Source organism: Tinamus guttatus, unplaced genomic scaffold (assembly GCF_059628265.1).
Source record: "Tinamus guttatus ecotype Peru unplaced genomic scaffold, ASM5962826v1 Tinamus_guttatus_pri_ptg000356l, whole genome shotgun sequence".
NCBI classification, from domain to species: Eukaryota; Metazoa; Chordata; class Aves; order Tinamiformes; family Tinamidae; genus Tinamus; species Tinamus guttatus.
Window position 1 is genome coordinate 1,058,530 of NW_028288890.1, and position 22,759 is coordinate 1,081,288.

Genomic DNA, 22,759 nt, shown 5'->3' on the forward strand with positions numbered 1-22,759 from the left:
ATTTTTTAAGCTATTTTGTTCCCCACACTGACAGCATGACATACCAACAGCAGCCACATAAAAACACAGATTTGACATGGTTAACACATTGCAAACTAGGGCTCAGGTCCCTATGATATACACAGGACTTGCAGAAGAGAAAGCTCTACTTTCATTCAGTCCAACAAGACAGATGCAGAGTTTAATACCCACATTTATGGCAAGCACACGTTTCAGAGTCTCATTTCCTGCTTATGTTCTTAACAGCTCAGTGCAATTTTAAGCCCAACCCACCTATCCAACCCTTTCCCAAAGTACCCCTTTCCACTTCCCAATATCCAGGAAAAATACACAGCAGTTTTCAAATACTTTGTGATCTTGTCAGAGTGCAGCTAAAGCAGACCTACAGAACAAAGGAAAGCAGGAAGTGATTAAAACACACTTTTTTTTTTTTTTTGCATGTTGCTTAAAGAACTGTTAAACAGTAAAGCCTGTGGTCACTGCTGCTCAACCTTGACGCACCCGTGTGCACACAACATTCAGCAATACACAACGAAGCTGCGAGAACTCTATAAACCAGTATCTCTGGGGATCCGAGTGCTTTAACCCTTCTACTGCTAACATACAACTTCTTTGAAAAAAAAATCACAACATAATACATTTCTAGAAACAGAATTACAGTACTGACTTTAAAAACAGTTTCTAAGGCTCAGACGGAGTCCAAAAAGGCCTCTGATTGGGTTCATTCAAGCTCTTATGTTTGGACTGCATGAATGCAGCATAAGAATGATTGCAGCAAGACATCCACAGATAATTTCTACATTTATTTTTTATACCAAAAAGTTATGTGCAACAAATAAGATTCATACATATTTACATTGTTTTACCTGTTAGCAAAATTGTATCCTAAACCTCCAATAGAGAATCTCTCAACCTGTATCGATAAAAGGAACATCTGCCCAGTGACTCCACTTAAATGGATGTTTAATCTGGAGTTTAAAGCACTACTAATAAATAGTTGATGGAACATACTATACAGAACAAACACCCAATATTTAGGCCATGCTTAATACAGTTTTATGGTAACAGAATACTTCATCTTTTCTGGACCGGTTTTCTCTAGATTGTGTCTAAACATTGGCAGATCTCTCTAGCTTTAGCCCATACAAATTCGGAGCCTCAAGCGCTGCCTGAAGCACCTCGCCAAATTTTCTGAATCAAGACACTGTACAGCAGAAGACAAATACATACTACAGTATGCAGAAATCTCCCAATTAGAGAAATCCATCCTCACCTCGGACATGGAAAGTGGTAGGGAATGTTTCATTGGCCTTAAGAGTTGCAAATACTTTACAGTAAGAAACTTGCAAGAACATTCATTTTCTAAAGGAGACTTAAATGCTTCGTTGGCCTTAGGAGTAGTAAGTACCTTACAGTAAAAGGATTTCAGGAATGTTTATTTCCTAAACAAGTTTGGGGATTTCATTCTTTTGCCTCCCCAACCAGCCCTCCCTGCAGAACTCCTGAGAGCAAGGGAGGAAAGTAGTGTCCCATATTCAAAACCACTGTTTTTATCTTTTTTTTTTTTTTAATTGACTTCCTCCCCCGCCATTTAAGTTCTAATGTGTGTTGAAACCACAACTAGAATCTGTGTAATGAAACTGCCCCCATCATCTCTCTTCCAAACCAGGTATTACTTACTAGCAGGTAGCCATACTCTCATATCCTCAAGATTTCCCAGGAAGCTTCCCAGATGTTACATTCTGCTTTGAAAAGGTCAAATTAGCATCAAACATCTATTTGCCATGACATTTGTTTTGTCTGGGCCAGGTGGGGGGCAGTTGCATGAAGCACTTGTCTGATTTGTCACATTCCTAATCGTAACCTGAGCCATTTTACTGGAAGAAATCTGCTGTTTCTAGTGTTGGCAACAATGAGGAAAGAGTCAAAAAACTGGAAGCAAAAAGGTCCAAATTTCTACTGCTAGTACTATTTTGCCCTTTATTCATGCCAACTGCATTTCTAAAGCATGAAAGTAGAATTAGGGCCACTTGTAGCAAACCACTTCCAGTAAAAAGTAACTGTAAGAAAAGCACACAAGACAAAAGTTCACAATTAAGGATCAGAATTGCCAGATCGTGCACAGAGCTGTAAGTTCTTCCAGAGACCAAACTAATTTTGCATTTGATCCCTATGTGCACATAAACAAGGACTGCAGACATAAATGCAGAAAATCTGGCCCCAAACAATTTTACTCAACAAACCGAATTAACAGACTATGCCCACACAGACAAGCACAAGACACAGTGAAGTTAGTCAACACTTAACTTTCAGTTGATGGGACTTGTTTTGTTTTTTTTCCTTTTTTTTTTTTTGGTGTGGATTAAACCAGAAATTGGACCAAGTAATCATTGATTATACTTGTCTCCATCGCTGCTTGCTCTGAGGTATTAGCACTGCAACTAACCATTTCAGGCTGCACGTGTTCACCTCTTCCTTGGATGGAAAGATGCCTTAGTCTAGATCACAGGAATGCATCAAAACGAATCTATACAACATGTGAAACAGCAGTATTGCCTCAAGGCATGTAAAAGGACACAGTAAAACCTTGAGGGACCAGTTTAACATTGTCCGCTCCTTTCACATCAAAGTTCAAGGCATTTAAGAGACAGAACTAAACATCAAGACAAGCTTTAACTATACTCTGGTCAATACAAAATGCATTGTCCAAAACTGTTAGACAAGAGGGACAAGTAATTTAGTGTTACATGCAACAGATGTTACTCATACCACAGAACTTTATACATAAAGCAGTTTCCACCTACATCTTGGATACAAACCAGAAAATTATCTCAGTAGTAATTTAAATACTAATTTGTGAATTGAGTCTTAAAATCCTATCTTCTCTACTGAACACTGCATGTTTCACAGTCAAGTTTATCCTCGGTAACTTAGTGTTTAAAATTCACTTAGCAATACAGCGTAAGTGTCTCAGACATTCATGTTTAAGAAAAAAACTAAACTAGTTTAACTCTTTAAATAAATGGGTATGCAGTTGGAACTCTTCATATTTAGAAGCTGACAAGGGCAAGAAGCAGCACAGCACCAATTAGAGAAAGTAGCCAAACCTTTTGTTTTGCTGTCACACAGTTTGAAACAGAAGTATTTTACTTTTCTGAATCATGGCATCAACCTTCTGTCACATTGATTTAACTGAAACAATATTGCTACCACTTCTCAGTCTAAAAACTAAAAGAGATATCTGAATATCTTTCTATGCCCAGCAATTCTGTTGCCCCCCTTTTTTTTTTTCTTCCCTTTTTGTTTGTTCATTTTTTCAAGCCAGGAGCTTCTGCCTGCCAAGTTCACCACGAAATATTTGGTTTAAGATTTCAAAAGACAGAAGGCACTTTTAACATTCAGCCTTAGAATACTGAGTGCAGAAAGAACATTTACAATTTTGTTCAGGTGCTTAAATCTGTAGTTTAATTTTTTTTTTCTTTTTTTGTAATTAGTTATTAGAAAGAGCAATGATAGCACTATCACATTTCGTTTTCAGGAGCACATTTACTTATCTCACCAAACAGACTGCCCTTCCAAGGGACCTTACGTGCATCTGTCCTAAAGTTCATTTCCCAATATAGCACAAACCAAAGATCCTGACCAAGATCAATTAAGTATCTGCTTATTCAGTGCACTACTTGGCTATTCCAGTCAGTGGTTTCCACTGCAAATTGCAATCCTATACTGCAGCATTCATATAACATCAAACATTAGTAACACTGGCTGCCTGACAGCACTCTGAAATGAAAACATAACTCTGCATGGAAATTAAGCCATTTCAAAGAGATCTCTTCGACACACCAACCCCCAATGTGTATATAATATCCTAATATCCTGATGGTAGCTTACTATTGACCACATTTAGTTATTTTCATTCTGGACAGAAGTTAATGAAATTGTGGTTTAATGGGCATACTTCAGGTTTCAGCTTTCCCCTTTTCATTAGTGGAAAGAAAAAAGAAATAAGGAACAAAACCCAACCATCTTTTCTTTTTTTTTTTTTTATGAAAGCACTAGCAGTGAGTGCAGCAACGTTTTCTCTATAGAAGTCACTCCTTCCATCGTCTCAGTCACCTCTTAGCTGAACACTCTGAAGTCTCCCAGGCTAACAAAACTGATTGTACAGTGAGTTCTCCAGGGATGAAACCAGTATTTCTAGTTTTATTTACAGTGTAAGTCCAAGTCAAATCTAAGTCCATCAGCTTAAAAAAATGTAATACACATACTGTAAACATGGCAACATTAAATATGGTAATCCTATCCTAGAATATTTAATGTCATGATCACATCTTGTTATACCTGAAATTGAATTTATATACAGGATATTTTGTAGCAAGTGTTACCCACTGCACAGGTGGAGGGGGCGGAGGGAGAGTCTAGTTTTGCTGTGGCTAAAACTCCTTTAAAGTAAAGTTAAAGCTTGTCTTTGATTGTATTAGAGCTTCCTTTCATAACCACATTTAAATTCAATGTTAGCACAAAAAAATTATCTAGGGCCCCTTCCAATTTATAATTAAAAATTCAGTTATGATTCTCAGGGAAAGTGTCTGATATGAAGAATAAAAAAATTACTGCAAAATAAACTTAATGGAAGTTGGGTCTTCAGACTGTCAGTCAAAAAGTTCAAACAGGCATTATTCCTGTTTGGGTTGGAGTTGCCGTTTCCAGGCCTCGTTCAAATAAACTAGTCGTTTGTAGTTGATGATAAAGAGAATGAAGTTCAGGAAATATGTGATGATGCAGACAATGCAAAATTCCTTCAGCACGAAGTACAGAATATATGCCAAGTATAAAGACCCTACTACAGACACTATGGAGGATGTCATGAGGATCAGAGCTGCTACTGCACTTGCTGTCATACCTGCAACGAGAGAGAGAAAGTTACTATCACTGCTCTCACTTCACATAGTAAAGCCTAAAAACCTGCATTCAAACCCAAGGCTATTTGGCAAGTTTGTACAACATACAAATTTGTTCAGAATACCCCGACTCCAAGGTGACTGACAAATTGCTATTTTGAATGACAATTCTAGGCTCTCTACAACAGTCTTGGGCAAGAGGCACGTGTAATAGTTACCATCTTCCTTACTCCCGAATTATGGTAAAATTACCAAGTTAGTCAACTTATAACCACTAATAAGCATTTATAACCACCAATATAACCACTTATAACCACTAATCATGTTAACGTTATTAGTTGTTATGCAGTTAGAGAAATTTGCATGTATTTTAATAGACTACATTGCATGCATTCATTCATTCATTCAACTACTATCCATACTACTCCTATAAAACACGTCCATTTAATTTTTGTTCGCTCTTTTCTATCCTCAAATCTACTGTTATGGATATTTAAGTAAAAATGTCTTGATGCTTACGTTATTAATAGCATAGCAGGAGCAAGTGAGATTGCTCTTGTTAGCAGCTGGGTTTTTAAGCCCTTTGCACAAACGAACTATCGGACCGGTGCTAAAGAGACAGTAAAAGTCACTTGCATTTTATCCATTTTCCTGCAAACTCTGCAATGTGTAACACACACTTCTTTCATCACTACAGACCTGCTACACATGTTAGACTGTCAATTGTGTTAATACTTACCAAGCAACATTTGTAGTATATAAAACACGAGTCCATAAACACTGTTTGGCTGATTTATTAAACTGTCTTTTCCAAAGATGGAACCCAACACACCAAATCCTCGACCCCATCTGTAAAACAGGGAAACCAGTTAAATTATATTTGGGCACCTTATGCTTTATGTCAGTATTTTCATTCACCGTTTCACCAGCAACAACAACAACAAAAAAACCCCACATATATCAGTGATGCTCGGGCTAAAGTATTTGACACGCTGGCAAGTTCTAGGTTCACAAGCTTCAGGGTAGCACTCACATCACCTTTGCAGAGAGAGGGTTCACAAGAATGACACTTGCATCGTCACAGTTACATTGCCCCACAACCCAGCACTGTGGAAAGCTTAGAAAGAGGCAACATTAACTTCTGCTTAGAAAAGCAGTGTGATCATCTCCTCGGACAGGGATCCTAGGGCACATTTGGGGCTAATGCAAATTACGAGGGACACTGTAAGGCCCTGAAGTGTAAAGCAGATGGCACAGTCCTTGCCATCTCTGAGGATGGCTTGTGCATGAATCAGCATTACAAAGCAGCACTTGAGTTCAGAAGAATCCTTCTCAGCTAGGACCTGATTTTCCACCTAGAGACACTTATCTGGATTTTAGAGTTAAAACTTTTTAATTTAAAAGCTTACTTTCATAAAACAGCCACAATGTTTGATAACTGCCAGGATGCCCAAGCACCAAATGCAGTGTCAAACATCCAGATAAAGTGCAAAACAGCAGTACTTTTAATGTATCTAATAGATGATTTTGGATTTTCTACATTTCATTCAGCTAGCTATATGCAAGCACTATGGAAATGTTCCAACCTCCAAGCTGGAATTCTTTATGGGGTGATGTTAAACTCCATTTAACACGTACCCAGGCTTTCCTTCCTAAGGGACTGAACAGCATAACTCCAAGTGTGACCGAGACCGTGCTTCCCCATCAACCAAGGTCAATCTAACCACAGGATGCTGAAGTCCTACCCTCTCTCTGCCCTGGCTCAATGCTCTCACTTATTCTGATCCCGCATTGAATCATTTTGTCCAAATGAGTCAGCAAAATGCTAACAATAAAATGGAGTTATTTTCTGCCAGCTGAGCATGCTGAAACAGCTCAGCACGGGATCTGAGGACGCATTCTTGCACCATCTCAGAAGATCTGTGTGCAACAGCTGGTGGCCGAGTTGTCCTAGGGCGCTCTGGAACAACAGTCCAAACCTTACATCATTTTCAGATAAGCATTTACCCTGCATTTACCCTCGTAAATTTACAATTCTGGCACTATCTGATCGGAGGTCAACTCTAGCCCATTTTGAATTGTCTGAGACTCTTCACTGATCTGAATACTGAATGAAGGGCACTTTCACAAAATAAGTTTTTCAAGGACAGGAAACTAATAGTTTTTCTTCAGAGAAAGCATCTCTGATCTTAGGAGTCTGCTATTCTGTCATGCTTGAACCCAAGTTTAAAACATCAGAAACTCTGGACCACAGACTGTTATGTCGTTATCCTGCAAGTCAATAAAACGTTGCTAATGGAAAGATAATGAGTCCGAGCCCTTTACGACAGTCAGTAACCCCAGGTGATATGTTCATAGCTGCAAAAAGCCAACATGGCAAAACCATTTCCCCCCTGCAATAGTTCCTAAGTATCTTGTTGGCCTTCCAGCAGGTTAAGGACATCAGGTATTATTTTTCAGTCATTGGAGGACAGCTTAAATCCTGCATTTTATTCCACACACACTCAGAAATAGCAAAGAATCCTGTCAGTCAAGCTGCAATGCACTTTTTTTTTCAGCTTTAGAGGGTTTCATAGGTGAGGAATTTTTCTACAAACTAAAATGCCAAGAGTTTAGACTTTGTGTCTAAGAGAGACCATTTCATCTCCTAATTCTATCAAGGTCTCTAAAGACACTAAAACAAGCAACCAAGTGTTTTTGCAAGCAAGTGAGGTAGGGAAGAGAACTTTGAATGTCATAAAAAACTTTCTGCTCATATTTGACTTATGATAACTTTGAAAGTTTAAAAACATACAGAAAACAAATAGCAAAAAGAAAGATTGTAGACCCATGATTAGAATACTCCTGAAGGAATAAGAGGTCAGTACAGGCCTTATGAGGCACAAGGACTATAAACTGCTCAGAAATTCTTCAGGGAACTCATCTTCTTTGTAAAGATTCTATTTTATAAGAATAAATTATTGTTAACTCACACTGGTGCTTTTTGAATATAAAGTATTAAGTCAAATAAACTAAATTAAAATAATTAATCATGCAACAAGCTAGAAAAAACAGACCAAAATCTACTATGTCCTGCTACTGACTTGTGACACCCAATCCATGAAGCAGTCGAGTGCTCTGTTGTGAAAATAATGCCAAAATCATTGTAATTCAGAGCAACATAAAATATACACACACACACGGCAAGGCTAGTTTTGCCACACCCAAATTTCACTCCCATAAGGGAAAGGCTACCTGAACTATCTTCAAGGAAGTTCCAAGAGAAACTTTGAGATGTCTTGCTGCATGTTTCAGCTAATTGAAATTCCCACTTCCCTTTCTTCAAGATGATGTTGCCTATTTCGTTTCATATTTAGTTTGAACCTCTAATGTTCTTACAAAAAAAGTTTTGCCCTTAAAAAGACCTGCAAATTTTGCCAATACTGATTCAACTGACTTCAAAAAAAGCCAAGATAAAGAAATCTAAATAATACTATTGACTTTTATTCACAATATCCATCCCCCCCCCCCTTTTTTTTTTCTTCTTCCTCAAAAGCAAGTCTTGAAAAGCATCATCTACCCTCTAAACAGTCTCCCCTTTGGATTGTGGTATTTAAAAAGGCTTTATAAGTGTTGCGTATTTAGGAGCTTAAAACAACATTTGTACACATCCAACACTTCTCAAGAGAGGAAGATGTGAAGAGCTGATGCCACTTGATCCCCAAATGACGCATCTTCATCTAGAACATCAGATACTATTGATCATTACTTCTTTGGCCCAATTATGAACACCCTTTATGTTCCAGAATAATGTATGGGAGCAGGCTTGCACACTAGACAATTTACTGTACTTTAGCATAAAGACAGTATAACCTGATGTATAACACAGCACTGTAACCAACAAACCAATTATATCTTTAGAGAGATATCTGTAATAGCTCCAAATTCTGTTTTCTGAATAGTACTACTTTTTCAGAGCCTATAATTTCATGATTATTCTTCATGGCATTCATTAATTTGCCATAAAAGGCAAGTAACCCTGAAGAAACAATATATACCATTTCCTAAAAGAAGCCTACACTTGACAAGTGATACGTAGACATTTCCTTGAATGTCATCTGACTTCTGAGATAAATTACAGTATAGAATGAATGTTCTAATGCAGCAAGTAAAGCTGGCCTATGCTCACACACTGCCTTCACTGAAAAGCTGATATAAAGGGCAAAGGATCCAGAGCACATTAATGTTTCGTAGTTTTTGGAACTTTGGTTGCAGCTTCTGCACAGCTTCACTAGAGGATTTGGGATTAAACTTAATTCATAGCCACAAGGGCACTTAGGCCACTCAAACAGTTTTAATAAGTTCAGTAAATGCCTTCAACTACAAGTCACCAGAAAAAAAAAAAAAAAAGGGCGATTAAAAATCCTCTTTGTGAGCTTGCCAAGAGTGCCCAAAGAATTCTGACACATTTACTTGCATTTTAAAATCTATTAGCATTTATTTGCCACTAACAACTAAGATTGAAGCATCTATAGAAGACAGTCTCAGACAATGGTTAACTACTTTAACGTAGACTTTAGGGAAGCACCGGCTATTCAAACTACAAGTCAACAAAGCATTCTTTCTATATAATCTATTTTATTAAGTTTACATAAACTCTGACCAATCTGACAGGCACTGTTAAATTTTCACAGCATCAGGCTAAATAATTCTCAGCGCTACTGCAGATTTTCAGTCAAGTCAGAAATAATACATCTATAAAAATACATTATAGTTCAGATCACTGAAGGATTACAAAAAAATCTTATATAGAAATGAGATTCATGTATCTTATGAAAGACACAGCCTCAGCCGATATATAGTATATCGGTCTGAAGTATTAAGCCTTTTCCCCTTAAAGAAAAATATACATATATGACAGAGAGAAACATTTGAATGATTGATTTGATTCTCTCTACTACTTCTTCAGAGTAGCTCTCTGAAGCTACTTTGGCAAAAATCTTTTAGAGTTAAGCTGGTTTTCTGTAGGTTATCCTATAACACCCTCCTTCCCCAGCACACAGAATACTTCCAGATCCTCTCTTGGTTCACACCTTCCAACCTCTCCTCAATCAAGTCCATTACCTATCAGTCCTGCCCAAGTCCTATTTACATGTGTACTCACTGCCTGACAGACCAAAGACGGCTGACACCCTGAGCTCACACTGTATTTTTGCCTCTCAGCAGGAACATTCCTTTAAGTCATCTCCTCTCCCCTTTTACACTGCTTTTGTTTCCACAGAACTTCAGAAAATTCTATTCTTTGTTAAGTGTTGCCATAAAACCTACAGATTATTAGAGATAAGCAATGCATACACAACACAGGCTTTTTTTTTCTAGAAATCAAGATAAAGTAGAAACAACACGACCCATTCTAGCCTAAAGTTGCTTCAACTTTTTTGGCTCAGTATCCTCAGCTGTAAAGCTTGTGCAGTACTCAGCTAGCTACAGTTATGACAACTCATTGAAATTCACCAGTGTATTTAATCTGCAGTGCTTTGAAGCAGAGCACTTGGCTCACAGGACAGGCTGCGTCTTCACTCATCTCCCCCTGGACATTCAATGCAATAAACTTGAGATCCTAAACATTTTCCTTAAAGAGAAAAAACTACCAACTTTTCTACTGAACAACTACAAAAGCAGCCTTATACTTGCTATCTAGTAATCTGTAGACTTCAAATGCACACCCATCGATTTTAAACCACTGGACAAATTTCAGCTCAGCCTCAAAGGGCTGTAAAAACTTACTTTGACAGTTTAAGAATCCCAAGTATGATTCACATTGAATCACCACCAGGTGTTTCACATTCAGCTGCTTAATCAAAGTTCTATCATCTTCTGTGCAGAAACAAAGATACCTGACAAAAAAACAGTATCTTTTCTTCATGTTAAACAGACTGATGACCAGCAAAAAGCTTGTCAAAATAAGTTAAAATTAGTAAGTAAAAAATAAGTAAAATTAGAAAGCTCATGAGCCTTATTTGCCTACGCTTGTTCACAAGAAGCAGCTTCATAAGCTTTTCCCACTTTCTGTATAACACTATCTTCACCATTTTTCACCTTACATCAGTCACTAGCAATTGCCTCAAACATATTTGCACGCTTGCTATCAGGTATAACAGGAATAGAGAAGCCAGGACACCAGAAACTCACCATTAAAATCAAAGATAACTACTATATAATGCTCTTAACCTGGAATCAAGCAAACTTGACAGACATCAAGCTTACGGGAACTGCCCCACAACAGAACTGAATGGGAACCAACAATACAAACGTCAGGTTATATATGAGGCCAGAGAAGTTTCATTCCATGCTCCATTTCTTTAGATCATGGGGTTGTTCTTATCAACTTGATCTTTGTTATACTCTGCACTCTAAAGTTGCACCAGAATAACAACATGAACAAGGTGGGCTTCCCTGGAAAACAAACACACACCACTCAAAAGTTTTAGCTTCACTATACTATTTCTCTCAGAAAGAGGATGCAATTGTAAGTTATATATTCATATTTTCACACAACGTGGAACTGAAGTACTATTCCACACAACAGAGAAGCTCAACCATAATATTTACACAAGTCGGAACTCATTGTTTAAAATAATTTATGAAGGCGAGCAGAGCAGAGCAATGCAATACTACAGTTGTCATGGGGCCCTTGGCAAATCCAAGAGCTGTGTACAAGAGCTATGTATCTGTAAAAACCTCTCCACAACACAAGCAAGAGTTTACTGATACACATTTTTGAGAAGTACCATCTTATTATGTTGGCACATCCATTAAAAAAATATATGCTTACTGCACCTTCAGACTAGCCAGTGACTCAAGCAGAAGATGACAGGCATTCTGAAGCCTCCAAATTATCACAAAGTTCAGCACAGGGAATCCCTAGAACATCTTGTTCATCAAGCTATATCCAAATGAACACAGATTCTTTAAAACCCTGTTGTTACTTTAAACTTCTTCAATAAGCCAGCTAGAGATGTTAACCTAGGTCAATATTGACTATTTCCAAACTTCTCCACTTACACAGTTGGCTGAAAGCTGCAAATATTGCTAAAGATATACAGAGACATCTGCCCTTTGGTCATCACCGTAGCTTAGGATAGCTACCATAACACTGTAACATTTTAAAAACAGACTTAACACATGCTAGGCCACACGTTTTCCTTAAGTAGCAGTCATTTAATGGCCTGCTCTGCAGGAATATTAGATGAATCAAAACAGAAGGCAGGAAGACCTGAAAGCCACCTGTGGCATGCAAAAGAACAAAACACAAGGCTCATGGCCACTGTATTCCAACTTAAATTACACTTCTTATTTCAAGCTATCCCCCCAGCAATATTATTTGAAACTTGTCTATTAGTTTAATTCCCTCTACAAAACAATTGTAACAGCCAAAGTAAAAAGACCTTACATTAACTGCTATTAGACAGTTTCATTCTTGCCACTTAACTATTCCCAAGAGAGCAATTCACTTAAAAGAACTAAAGCGATTGCCAAATGAAAATGTTAGTTATTTCCTCATGTCTTGCTTTTTTCTTGAAAAGTGGTAGTGATCACTGTATCATCCTGAGTTGTTTTTCTTTTTAAACTACTTTGTGAACTTTTGCCAGGATAACAGCTTGAAATATGCTGCACATTAATATTTTGAATAATAAGAGGTACTACAAAGGCAGTTCTCCAGTATAATCTTCTGGATGAGTCAGTCGCTGATATAAGATTTTCCATGCTCCTCCCTCTGCACAGTGGTAATCTTTACAACATTTCTGCTCTCATCATTGCACCAATACTAGTTTTGGATTAAGGGCAAGACCTGGGAGCATGAACAGCTTATTAGTGGGGGAAAAAAAAAAAAAAAAAACTTCTCCAAAGACCAGAACTTAGTTCCAAAATAACTCAGCTCAGACTGCATTTGCATTTTTGAAAACTCTCAATAAACACGTATTAATACTTGACACTGAATTTATAATAATAATAAGGTAGCTAAGGTCCAAACCTATACAAAACAAAACAAAAAAAAACCAACACACACTGATTTCCAGTTAGTTAGGTGCTTAAAGGCATACCATCAAACCCCTGATTTTACTTATTTATTTAAATACACCTCTATAGAAGTTTTGAAGGTAAGATTACTAACAATGCTTGCATGGCTTATCTCAGCAACCTACACATCATTTTAATGTATGAGCTTAAGTCACCAGGCCATCATCTAAACCTTTTTAAATTGAAACTTCTTGTTTTTAAACACTTCTTTAGAAGAGACAAGAACTAGCATCTTCGTAAACTAAAGATTATCTGATGAGAAACAGAAAAGCAGAGTTAAAACCCTCAATTAAAACACAAGAACTACCTTCCAAGCATCTGTAGATATACATCTCCTTGTAATGTAAAACAACACCAGCTCTATCACCACAGAGCTGGTCTTAAGAACTAGAGCTCCCTACATGTGTTGACTAAACAAATTAACCAGCTTCCACCCTCACAGATTACAGGTGTGTTCTCCCATAAAACGTTGTTATGGTAACATATCAAGTGCCTTTATAGTAACTATGACAGCTTATACATAAGTTAAATTGAATAAGGAAATAAGAAAAAAAGGAATAAGGAAAAAAGACCCAAGTACTCATTCCACTACCATAAAATTACTAGTTATGCCATGTTATGATGAAATTATCGAAATCCTTCTTTTCCCAACAGAAGGAAGCTGTTTCAAGGGCTTATTAAACACATTTGCTGAAAAACCCAAACCCTCTCCCATTCCAGCTCCTTACCTCTTTCCATCTCCGTGTATGTGTATATACAAACATATATGGAAAAATAGCATACACTCAGAGAGCAGTCTTGATATTGCTGGATAAAACTCCTATTTCTCTAGCTGAGATACTTATTTTTTAGGAAGCATTTCTCAACCTAGTAACAGCTGGAAACATTTCATGTAGGATATTTACAGAGATAATATTTGTAAACAAACAGCAAATAAATTCTTCTCAGTAATAATGATTAAACAAACCAGCTGCTTAAAAAGAAATCAAGCTAGCAACACATTCTTAAGACCGATATTCCAACTCTTAAAAGATGCATTAGGAGACTGCTGGCCTTTAGGGAAAGAAAAAAAAAAGAAAAAAGAAAAGAAAACAGCTGCAAAACAGTTTTATTGCTGATGAGAAGTGTGTAAAATAAATCAAGACAGTGGACTTTTACTGTTGAAACACACAAATATTTCCTGAATTAAGCACAATCACATACGCTGCTAAGAATGCTATAAGGAAAAAGCAATTCACATACCACTATTAAAATATGAGAAAATAAATCATCTGTGATTGCATGTATTTATGTTAGCCCTATCATCACGCCTACAGCACTTCATTCTAAGGTATATTTACCCCGAGTTCCTGTCACACTCGTTAACCGCCCAGAATTACCACACGGCCACCGCAAGGGCCTCACCCTCCCGCCTTAGGCATCTCCGGCAAGGCAAGACAATTCCCACAGCCGGGAATTCCCTGCTCGGCCAGGGACCCTCCTGCTCGTTCCCCCACCCCGGTCCAGCACACGTTGCTGCCGCGACCCCAATTGCCTCAGAGGCCCCGGCTCCTGCCGCCCCCTCAGAGAGCCGCGCTCGGCCGTTCATTCCGCCACGGCCTGAGGCGACGGCGGCGGTCCCCAGCCCCGCTTCACCTGGAGGAGATGGCGACGGAGCAGCGCACCCGCTCGGTGATGTCACACAGCGCCTGGTAATGGTTGTCGCGGCCCTTCTCGCGCTCCACGTAGCAGGCGTAGAGGGAGAGGATGATGCCGAACACGCACACGGCGAAGCGGGCCACCCGCTCCCAGCGCGGCACCGACACTCGCAGCAGGACGGGCGCCGCCATCTTACCCCCTCCCTCCGCCTCAGCCCGCGACGCGCGCCCGCCGCGCACGCGCGCCCCGCGCCCATTGGCCCGCCGCGCGGCCACGCCCCCCGGCTCCCCGCCCGCCCGCGCCGACGCCGGACGTGGCGCTCCGCGCCGACGTCACGTCAGCCCGCGGCGGGGCGGGGCGAGGCAGGGAGGGGGCGGAGCCCGCGGGCGCCACGTCCAGGGCGGAGCGGGGGGTGGCGGCGCCTGGCGGCGCGAGGCGGCGCTGCAGGGCGCGGCCCAACGGCCCCAACGGCTCCCAACGGTTTTCAACGGCTCCCAACGGCCCCACGCGGCCTCTTAGCGGTTCCTCGCGGATCCCAAAGTTCTCCCTTGCGTCCCTGTGGCTCCCGGTGCCCCCCCTGGCTCCACATCTGGCAAAACTACTGCTTTTTTCCCACATTCTTCACCTTTAGAGCACCTCTAGTGACTCACAACTTAAACCATGAGAGTTTGGGCTTTGGAAAACTCTCAGAAAAAAGTACATTTTGTGTTTGCACAGGCCTGGTGGCTCCAGCGGAGCTGGATTTCCTCTTTCCCGCTGCACTCCGTGGGGTTTTGTCATCAAGACTGTGTCTTGCACTTGAGCAGCGGGACGGCGTCAGTGGTTCACGGCTCGGGGATCACATTCGCATCGCACCTCTAAATATAGCGGTGGCCCCGTTAGTCAATAGCTCGAGCTACCGTTAGGCAGATACAACCAGAGGCAATCAGTGCCCTATCGTGTTTCTTCCATGGGTTTCTGGTTTCCCTCAGAAGTAACATCAATACCTGTGTGGTTAGAGATTAAGAAATTGCCCAGTGCCTCTACTGTGCAAACACCGAAGTCATTGAGTAGCTGAGGATCAAGCAGGTTTTGCTTATCATAAACATCTATGTAGCCACTGTGTTGGCTTTATCTAGGGAATGGCCCCAGGCTGCTTTTCCTCTGTTTTCCAAAATGTATGCAGGCAGATGGAAAAGTGAGTCAGTACGACATGCATCTCTGTGAGTTTTCCCAAGGAACAAGGGACAAGATGATACAATAGCAGCATTCACACTGAATTATGCAGTCCGGGCCTTCATTGTTCTCCAAAACAAAACTAATTCATAAAGAAACCTAAAGCAGGGTGGCTTCCACAGAAAGCGGGAACCCTTCCCTCAACAACAAAAGGGAAAATGATAATTATTAATTAAAAAAAAATAAAATTCAGGGTTAAAAAGAAAAAAAAAAAAGTGCTTGAGCTCTAGCTAGTGTATGAAGTAAAATATTCCCTACTCTCCAGGTTGTGCCTCCTAGTAATAGGGACAAAGGGAGACAGAACAGGAAAGGAGGGAGGGGGTAACTGAAATAGGAGGGGCAAGAAGAAGAAAGAGCAACAGAAACGCTAAAGCTAAGGGGAAAGAGCAAACCCTATTTCACATATATGTAGCTCAGCCCTAAAACAAGACAGTCTAGTCACTGCTTTTTTGTGTGTATAGAAAATAGGGAGCCAATGTGCGAGAGTCCAGACAGCACTGCAATTTTCTCCGGAGCTGGATGGAGGTGCGGGGCTGAGCACCGACACTGGCCCCACGTGCCTTGCGTGTTGGGGCTGTCGTGCAACGGGTGAGCTGTTCTCCAGCATCGTGGGCCAACTCGAGGAGAGAAAGTGCCAAATCCAAAGTAAATGACTGCCTGTCTGGAGTGTTAAACGCGTAATGCTTCCCAGACACTTAACATGACCAAAAACCAGAGCCACTCAGGAGGAATTGTGTGCCAAAATGGAGGGAGGCCAAGAATAAGAGAAACAGAAAGAAGACAGAAATCAGCTTCTGCAGCACCACTAACAGTCTGAACTTATGCAGGTGCCCATGCTCTGAGTTGTGCTGTATTATTTGTACTTATAATTTTGGTCATAATCAGAAAAACAGCTTATTCAAGCCATGCTTTGGATTACTCTTGCTCTACATACTGACAATATCACCACTTTCCGTGAAGTTATTCTGATGAGATGGTTACATGCCCTCGCATACAATTACATGCCCTCGCATACAAGACATTGACATGACTGGTTTTGTTTACCTGCCTACCTTACACAGCTGAAGAAACTGCAAGACAAGTGATTTTTTTAAATGTCTGAGTAGCAGCTTGGTAATGGAGTGATGAGGTTGCAGTGCAGCAGTCACATTTTGTGCATGAACATCCATTTGTACATTTAGGATAAAAAAAGTTGTTTTCTGTAAGTTCTTTTCTAAAAGTTGTCTTCTATATAACCGGAAATTGAGTTGTTTTAAACTTTACTTTCTGATGATCCTGATTAGCTCACGAGACACAGATACACAACTGCTGAGCCACAATGGGGCCAAGCCACGCCAGAGCAACTGAGCCCTGGCAGTGCCATGACATATCTCATGTGAGAGCTGCTGCTTATAAAAACAGCAATTTCAGTTGCACTTTTTGCAGAAGTGATACACCAGGAAGAAAAAAAAAAAAAAAAAAAAAAAAAGGAAGTTCCCTGAGCACAGGGGCAGAGTGTCTCGATGCGCAGCACCCGGCAGCGGCCCCACGCAGGGCAGGCGGTGCCCGCTGGTGTCGCAGGTGGCCCCGCCGCCATCCTCAGGGCCCGGCCGCCCCGCTCTCCCTCACGGGGCTCCGGGGCCGGCACCGCCTCATGCCGCCCCTCCCCCTTCCCCTCAGCGCGGCCGGGGCGGGGCGAGCGCAGGCCCCGCCCCTGCACGTGACCGCGCGCGGCCGTGACGCAGGCGCGCGCCGGCGGTGTCGGGTGACCTTCAGCGGCGGCCGTTGGCGGCGGTTGCGACCGTTGGCGGCGCGAGAGCCGGGATCTCCTCACACTCGCCGCGATGCCGAGGGGCAGCAGGAGCCGCACGTCCCGCATGCCGCCGCCCGCCAGGTGAGGCGGCGGGTGGGCCCTTTTTCCTCCCCGCTTCCCTTCAGGGCCCCGTAGGCCGCGGGCGGAAGAAGGCTTCTCCGCCATGCCGGGGATGACGCAACGAGAGGGGGGATGGTTAACGGGCAGCGGAAAGGGGCCTTGCGGGGATGGCCGTGGGGCCCGGCCGTCCAACCTCTGCATGTTATACGGAGGTGATCCCGCCTTAACCAAGTCTAAGGCATCAGAATAAGGCAGGTTGGGGGAGGGGGATTGGCCCTGAAAATAAAGGCCCCCAAAATAAAGTTCCAGCCTCCAAGGTGCTGTGCACAAATCACTCACCAGAGAAATCAACTCTTTGCGTGGCTGCAAGGGACATCCCAAAGCAGGAATCACGTGTATCTCTTGTCCGCAACCAGCAGGGTTGAGTACAGAGGTGATGGTTTGAGTTTCTCCTTATGTCTTTGCAGTCGGGCACCGCAAATGAGAGCTGCGTCCCCAGCACCTGCTGCTCGGGCCCCTGTCCCAGCAGCGGCACCACCTTCTGCCGTGGCCTCTCCTGCACCGAAGCAGCCTGGTCTGATGGCACAGATGGCTACAACGGCGGCAGGAGTCGCTGTAGGCTCTGCTGTGGGCCATACCATAGGTCACGCGCTTACAGGAGGATTTGGAGGAGGAAGCAGCTCTGAAGCTGCGAGGCCCGATATCACTTATCAGGTGAGAGAGTACAGCTGGGTCCTAACAAGACACAGTTAATTTGAGAGCTCATTTCTACAGAGGGTAAGATAATTAATAAAAATGTATTGACCACACAAGTTGCAGCTGAGAAAAATAAGTAACTTTAGAGAATTAGTCAGCAATTTAATTATCCCAGTCACCATGTAGCCCTCAAGTAATATGTAGCTGTGCTAATGAGGATACAAGGATTTCTGTCCTCTAGGTCTGATGATGGCTTAAGATCAGTGTCTGAGATCGTGTTTTGTGCTGCTCAAACATTAATACAATACTACTGTTTCTTGTCCAGATACTATGCAAAGTTTCTTAAGTTTTTGTAATGTAGGAAACATGGATCAATGTCTTATTGCTGCTGGAAACTATTTGTACATAAGGCTGTTTGTTTTCTAATCAGAAAGCAGTACAACACTTTGCTTGCTGTATTTCTTCCATGCGTTTTAGCCAGCGCTGGGGTGGTGCAGTGCCTGAAGCTTCTCCAAATGTTCTTATAGAAATGTTGCTGTTTCAGGAACCGCAAGCGGCTCAGCCTGCCTACCAGCAGCAGCAGCAGTTTGCCCCTTGTCAGTATGAAATGAAGCAGTTCCTGGAGTGCGCGCAGAACCAGACTGACCTCAAGCTGTGCGAGGGGTTCAGCGAGGTCCTGAAGCAGTGCAGGTTTGCTAATGGTAAGTGGGCAACAGCACCAGGCAACTGCTAAATGAGCTGAACAGTAAAATCAAGTATCTTAGGCACATATCCAGTATTTAAATCTCTTCTGTCAAGAGTATGGACGGATATAGACCAGGCACTCACTGAAAGTTGCTTCTGTTGGTCCAGTACACGTACCTGGAAGTGGTGGGGTGGGGAGAGAGTGAATTCCTGGAGGTTTGGGTGCTGGCACGTCTGGATTAGACTGAGGCTGCTTAGGAGAGCAGAGGCAGAGCGAAACCTGTGTCCATTGCTTGCTGGCCTGGGCCTGCTGTCCTGCAGCTAGTGCCTGTTAGGCACAACTGCCCCAAGGGGAGAAAGGAGATTCCCAACATGGAATGTGTGGCAGATAGTGCTAAAATCTTCAGTTAAATGTGTCCCAGCAAATAGGAGAGGAAGGAACATCCTGCTCTACAGCTGCTTTGGAGCCAGGAGGTCTGCCTGTGGTTTATGGATTCGATGTTAAAGTATCACTGTGATAACTTCTTGTTTTACAGGATTAGCCTAAACCTGCAGAATGTGGAAGCTGAGAACCATTGTGCGGCAACTGACCGAAGGAGAAAACTTCAGTAATAGTCTAAAGCTGCCTAATACTTTGTTAGTTCATATATTCACACTGTTGTCACCTCATGGCTTAATTTCTGCCATAGCTTCTACAGATGTGATACAATTCACAACAGCAGGTTAAATCGGAACAAAATGGGAAAAAAATATGAATAATAAAGCAGAATGAGCTGATTGGGGTTAACTGGTTACTGATCATTGTGTTGAATGTAAGTGTGATACAATGTCTGAATAAACTTCTTTCTCTTGGAGTGCTTGTCTGCTGGGCTTTAGACTGAGGGGATTGAACTGAGGGGATCGAATCCCAAGGTGAGCAAGGGAAAGACATCCTAGATGTCTCTGTGTGCAGGGGGCTGCGCTGGCAGGAAAGGGCCCTGTAGGGCTGAGGCTGCAGCAGGCTGCTCGCTGCCCCTCAGCGCAGGGGGTAGTTAGACTTGCCCAACATTGTTCCTACGTAGTGTTTCTGAGGGCTGCGGGCACCTTCTGTGCTAAAGCTGTTGTGGTTCCCTATGACGCTCCATGGAGACCCCTAGGCCCCCTGTGACATCAACAGATCAGCAGCACCCTCCCTTTTTAGATAAAAGCCCCATTCCAGGTGCTAGGGGCTCTCAGCACTGCCTTCCCTGTCGGCCGGGGCAGGTGCTGTGGTCCCTGGTCGCAGTAAGCGCCAGTGCCCGCTAAGCAGCAGGGCTGAAGCTTGGAACAAGGCAGGGAGGTTGGTTAAGGTGAGCGGAGCTGCTCCCAGCGCCTCGTCCGCAGCAGCGACATGGCCACGGCTGCCCCTCGGGGGACAAGTGCCAGCTCCGGCCTCCTCTGTGGTTGATGTGTCTCCACGTGCAAAACTTCCGTCTTCCATAGGAGGGAGCAGCCGGGTCGCATCCTGCGCAGAGAGCTGGAGCAGCAAAACACACTGCGGCACCCGCGTTGTCCAGGCCTGGCACGGGCCAGCGCTGCGGGCAGTGACAAGGAGCAGGAAAAGGGGGATGTGCACTGAGGCAAAGAAGCCTGTGCTGAAAAGCGTACGCAGAAATGGAGAGAATAGCAGCTTCCTCCTGCATTGCTCCCCGCTTCCCCTTTGCTTTTCTCTCTTCCCCCCGCTACTAAAAGCACTTAAAGATACCCCCGGTGCTACCTGTCTCTCCTGACATGCGCCGCTCTGCTCTGCATTCCGCCTGCGCCCGGGTGCACAGTGGCCTCGGCTTCCTGCCGCTGCAAAGACGAACATGATAGAATAAGGAGGGGGGGGGGTAAACTAGAATAAATTGCATCGTGGATTGCAACAGTCGTGTCTCCTGAAAAAAAAATAAATAAAATGAAAAAAAATAGGAAAAAAAAGAGGAAAGAAAAAAAGGGAAAAGAGGAGATGAATAGGAAAAAGGGGAAAAATAATAAGAATTGACACCTCCCCGCCTGGCGCGGCGGCAGCGCCCGCCCCCGCGGGGCCGCAGCCCGGGCCGCTCGGCGCGGGGCGGCGCAGGGCCCGGGCCGCTGCCAGCCCAGGGCCGCTCCGGGCTATTTCGGGCCGCGCCGCCCCCCGCTCGGCCCTCGCTCGCCGGGCCGAGCCGAGCCGGGCCGGGCCGGGCCGGGCGCGACCCGCGGCAGCGGCAGCAGCCCCAGGTGCGTGAGCGCCCTCCGAGGGGGATGCGGGCGGCGCGGCGGGGGCTGGAGCGAGAGCTGAACGCGCTGGGGCTTTTGGGGGGGCTTTGACAAACACCCGCTTTTCCTCGCTGGCTAACGGGGAGCGGGGGGGAGGAATTTCTGCAGGGAGGCGGCACCTCCGAGCCGCAGCCGCGACGGCGGCCGGGGCTCCCCCGTGTCTCCCGGGGCTCCCCCGGTTCCCCGGGGCTCCCCCGTGTCCCCGGGGCTCCCCCGTGTCTCCGGGGCTGCCCTGTGCCCTGCCAGGACATTCCCATGTCCTTCGCACCCCCACGTCCGCAGGGAGGAGGCTCCGTGGCCGTCCCAGTGGGGGCTTCCAGGGTGGTTTTCCAAGAAAAAAAATATTTATTCATGTATGTGCATATGTGTATTTATATATATGCACACACACGTATATATATATGTATTCATGAATATATATATATATATATATACACACACACACAAATATATATATTTGCTGCATGTTGCCCTGGGCCTGTCAAGCTTGTACAGCCACAGAGGTGACAAGGGGCCCCTCAGTGCCCCCTGCTCCTGCCCCCCCAGCCCAAACCCATCCCCTAGGCCTGGCATTGGAAGCTCCCAAGGCTCTGAAGGGGATTTTGCTGCTGTTGTTCCTTTCATTTTTTTGTTTGGTTGTTTTTGTTTTGCTTCTGGCTGAAAACACTCTCTTTTCTCTGCTCCCCGGGGGTGCCTCTCGTTTAAATGCCAGCCCGGACTTGGTTTGGTGGTTGCAAATAGCTCGGTCACAACATTTCCTGCAGCTAAGCCTCGTAAATTAACCCAGCTGTACCCAGTGGCTAGTTGGAAACATTATACGCAGAGAGAATAGAAAACTTTTATATATATTTTCCCCATCGTCACAACATTGCCATTATAAGTCACCCGACAGCAATATCGGCATTTATCTTCATCAGGAAAAAAAAAAAAAAAAAAAAAAAAACCTGAATATTCCAAAGCCTCCTGGGAGGTTTTGGACACAGATGGGAACAGCCCGCGCAGCCACCGGGGAAGCTGGCGCCGGCCGCTGCCCTGCCCGGCACACGTGCGCGGGGCCATCCAGAAATACCCCGCGTTCGCTCGCGGCCCCGTCTGACCCCACAGCCCCGAGGCGCCCCCGGCTCCAAACTCCTTCTCCTTCCTCACCCTTTTTAACTTCATCTTAGACATTTTTCTTTAAACCCTTCAACTATTTTTTTTCTCAGCTAAGGGTTCTAGGGAACATCCACACGCTAAAAATACTATAAATAGTAAACATAGCAAAGAGTAGCGTTAATAATGGCATAATAAAGGCCCTGAGGAGCTGTTAGCAGCTCCCCCAGGAGCTCCAGGCCTCCCTCTGGCTGCGTTTCCGCGATCCCGGCTCCCCCATCCCCGTTTGCGCTCCCGGAGCCCGCGCTGCCCTCCGCGCTCTGCTCCCCTTGCAGCTCCCTGCAGAGTGAGGAGCGCTCCG

General features: G+C 43.7%; 2 protein-coding genes across 2 annotated transcripts; one reads left to right on the top strand and one right to left on the bottom strand.

The window, feature by feature from the left end:
• Positions 1 to 3,297: 3,297 nt before the first annotated feature.
• VKORC1L1 (vitamin K epoxide reductase complex subunit 1L1) lies at positions 3,298 to 14,812 on the bottom strand. The gene is made up of 3 exons (XM_010214688.2): positions 14,598 to 14,812; positions 5,641 to 5,750; positions 3,298 to 4,903 (listed from the first exon to the last, which is right to left on the bottom strand). The coding sequence occupies exons 1-3, from the start codon at positions 14,789 to 14,791 to the stop codon at positions 4,677 to 4,679; spliced, it is 531 nt and encodes a 176-aa protein (XP_010212990.2). The 5' UTR covers positions 14,792 to 14,812; the 3' UTR covers positions 3,298 to 4,676.
• A 2,713-nt stretch (positions 14,813 to 17,525) lies between these two features.
• Positions 17,526 to 19,901, top strand: CHCHD2 (coiled-coil-helix-coiled-coil-helix domain containing 2). The gene is made up of 4 exons (XM_088530054.1): positions 17,526 to 17,688; positions 18,135 to 18,381; positions 18,908 to 19,064; positions 19,584 to 19,901. The coding sequence occupies exons 1-4, from the start codon at positions 17,639 to 17,641 to the stop codon at positions 19,592 to 19,594; spliced, it is 465 nt and encodes a 154-aa protein (XP_088386180.1). The 5' UTR covers positions 17,526 to 17,638; the 3' UTR covers positions 19,595 to 19,901.
• The last annotated feature ends 2,858 nt before the right edge of the window (positions 19,902 to 22,759 follow it).

Excerpts from the sequence above, each read along its gene's own strand:
- VKORC1L1 (XM_010214688.2), bottom strand. The coding sequence starts at position 14,791 with ATGGCGGCGCCCGTCCTGCTGCGAGTGTCGGTGCCGCGCTGGGAGCGG. Across the intron at positions 5,751-14,597 it reads TCCGTCGCCATCTCCTCCAG|ATGGGGTCGAGGATTTGGTG; the intron begins GTGAAGCGGGGC and ends CCTGTTTTACAG. Across the intron at positions 4,904-5,640 it reads TATACTACAAATGTTGCTTG|GTATGACAGCAAGTGCAGTA; the intron begins GTAAGTATTAAC and ends CTCTCGTTGCAG.
- CHCHD2 (XM_088530054.1), top strand. The coding sequence starts at position 17,639 with ATGCCGAGGGGCAGCAGGAGCCGCACGTCCCGCATGCCGCCGCCCGCC. Across the intron at positions 17,689-18,134 it reads CGCATGCCGCCGCCCGCCAG|TCGGGCACCGCAAATGAGAG; the intron begins GTGAGGCGGCGG and ends ATGTCTTTGCAG. Across the intron at positions 18,382-18,907 it reads GGCCCGATATCACTTATCAG|GAACCGCAAGCGGCTCAGCC; the intron begins GTGAGAGAGTAC and ends TTGCTGTTTCAG.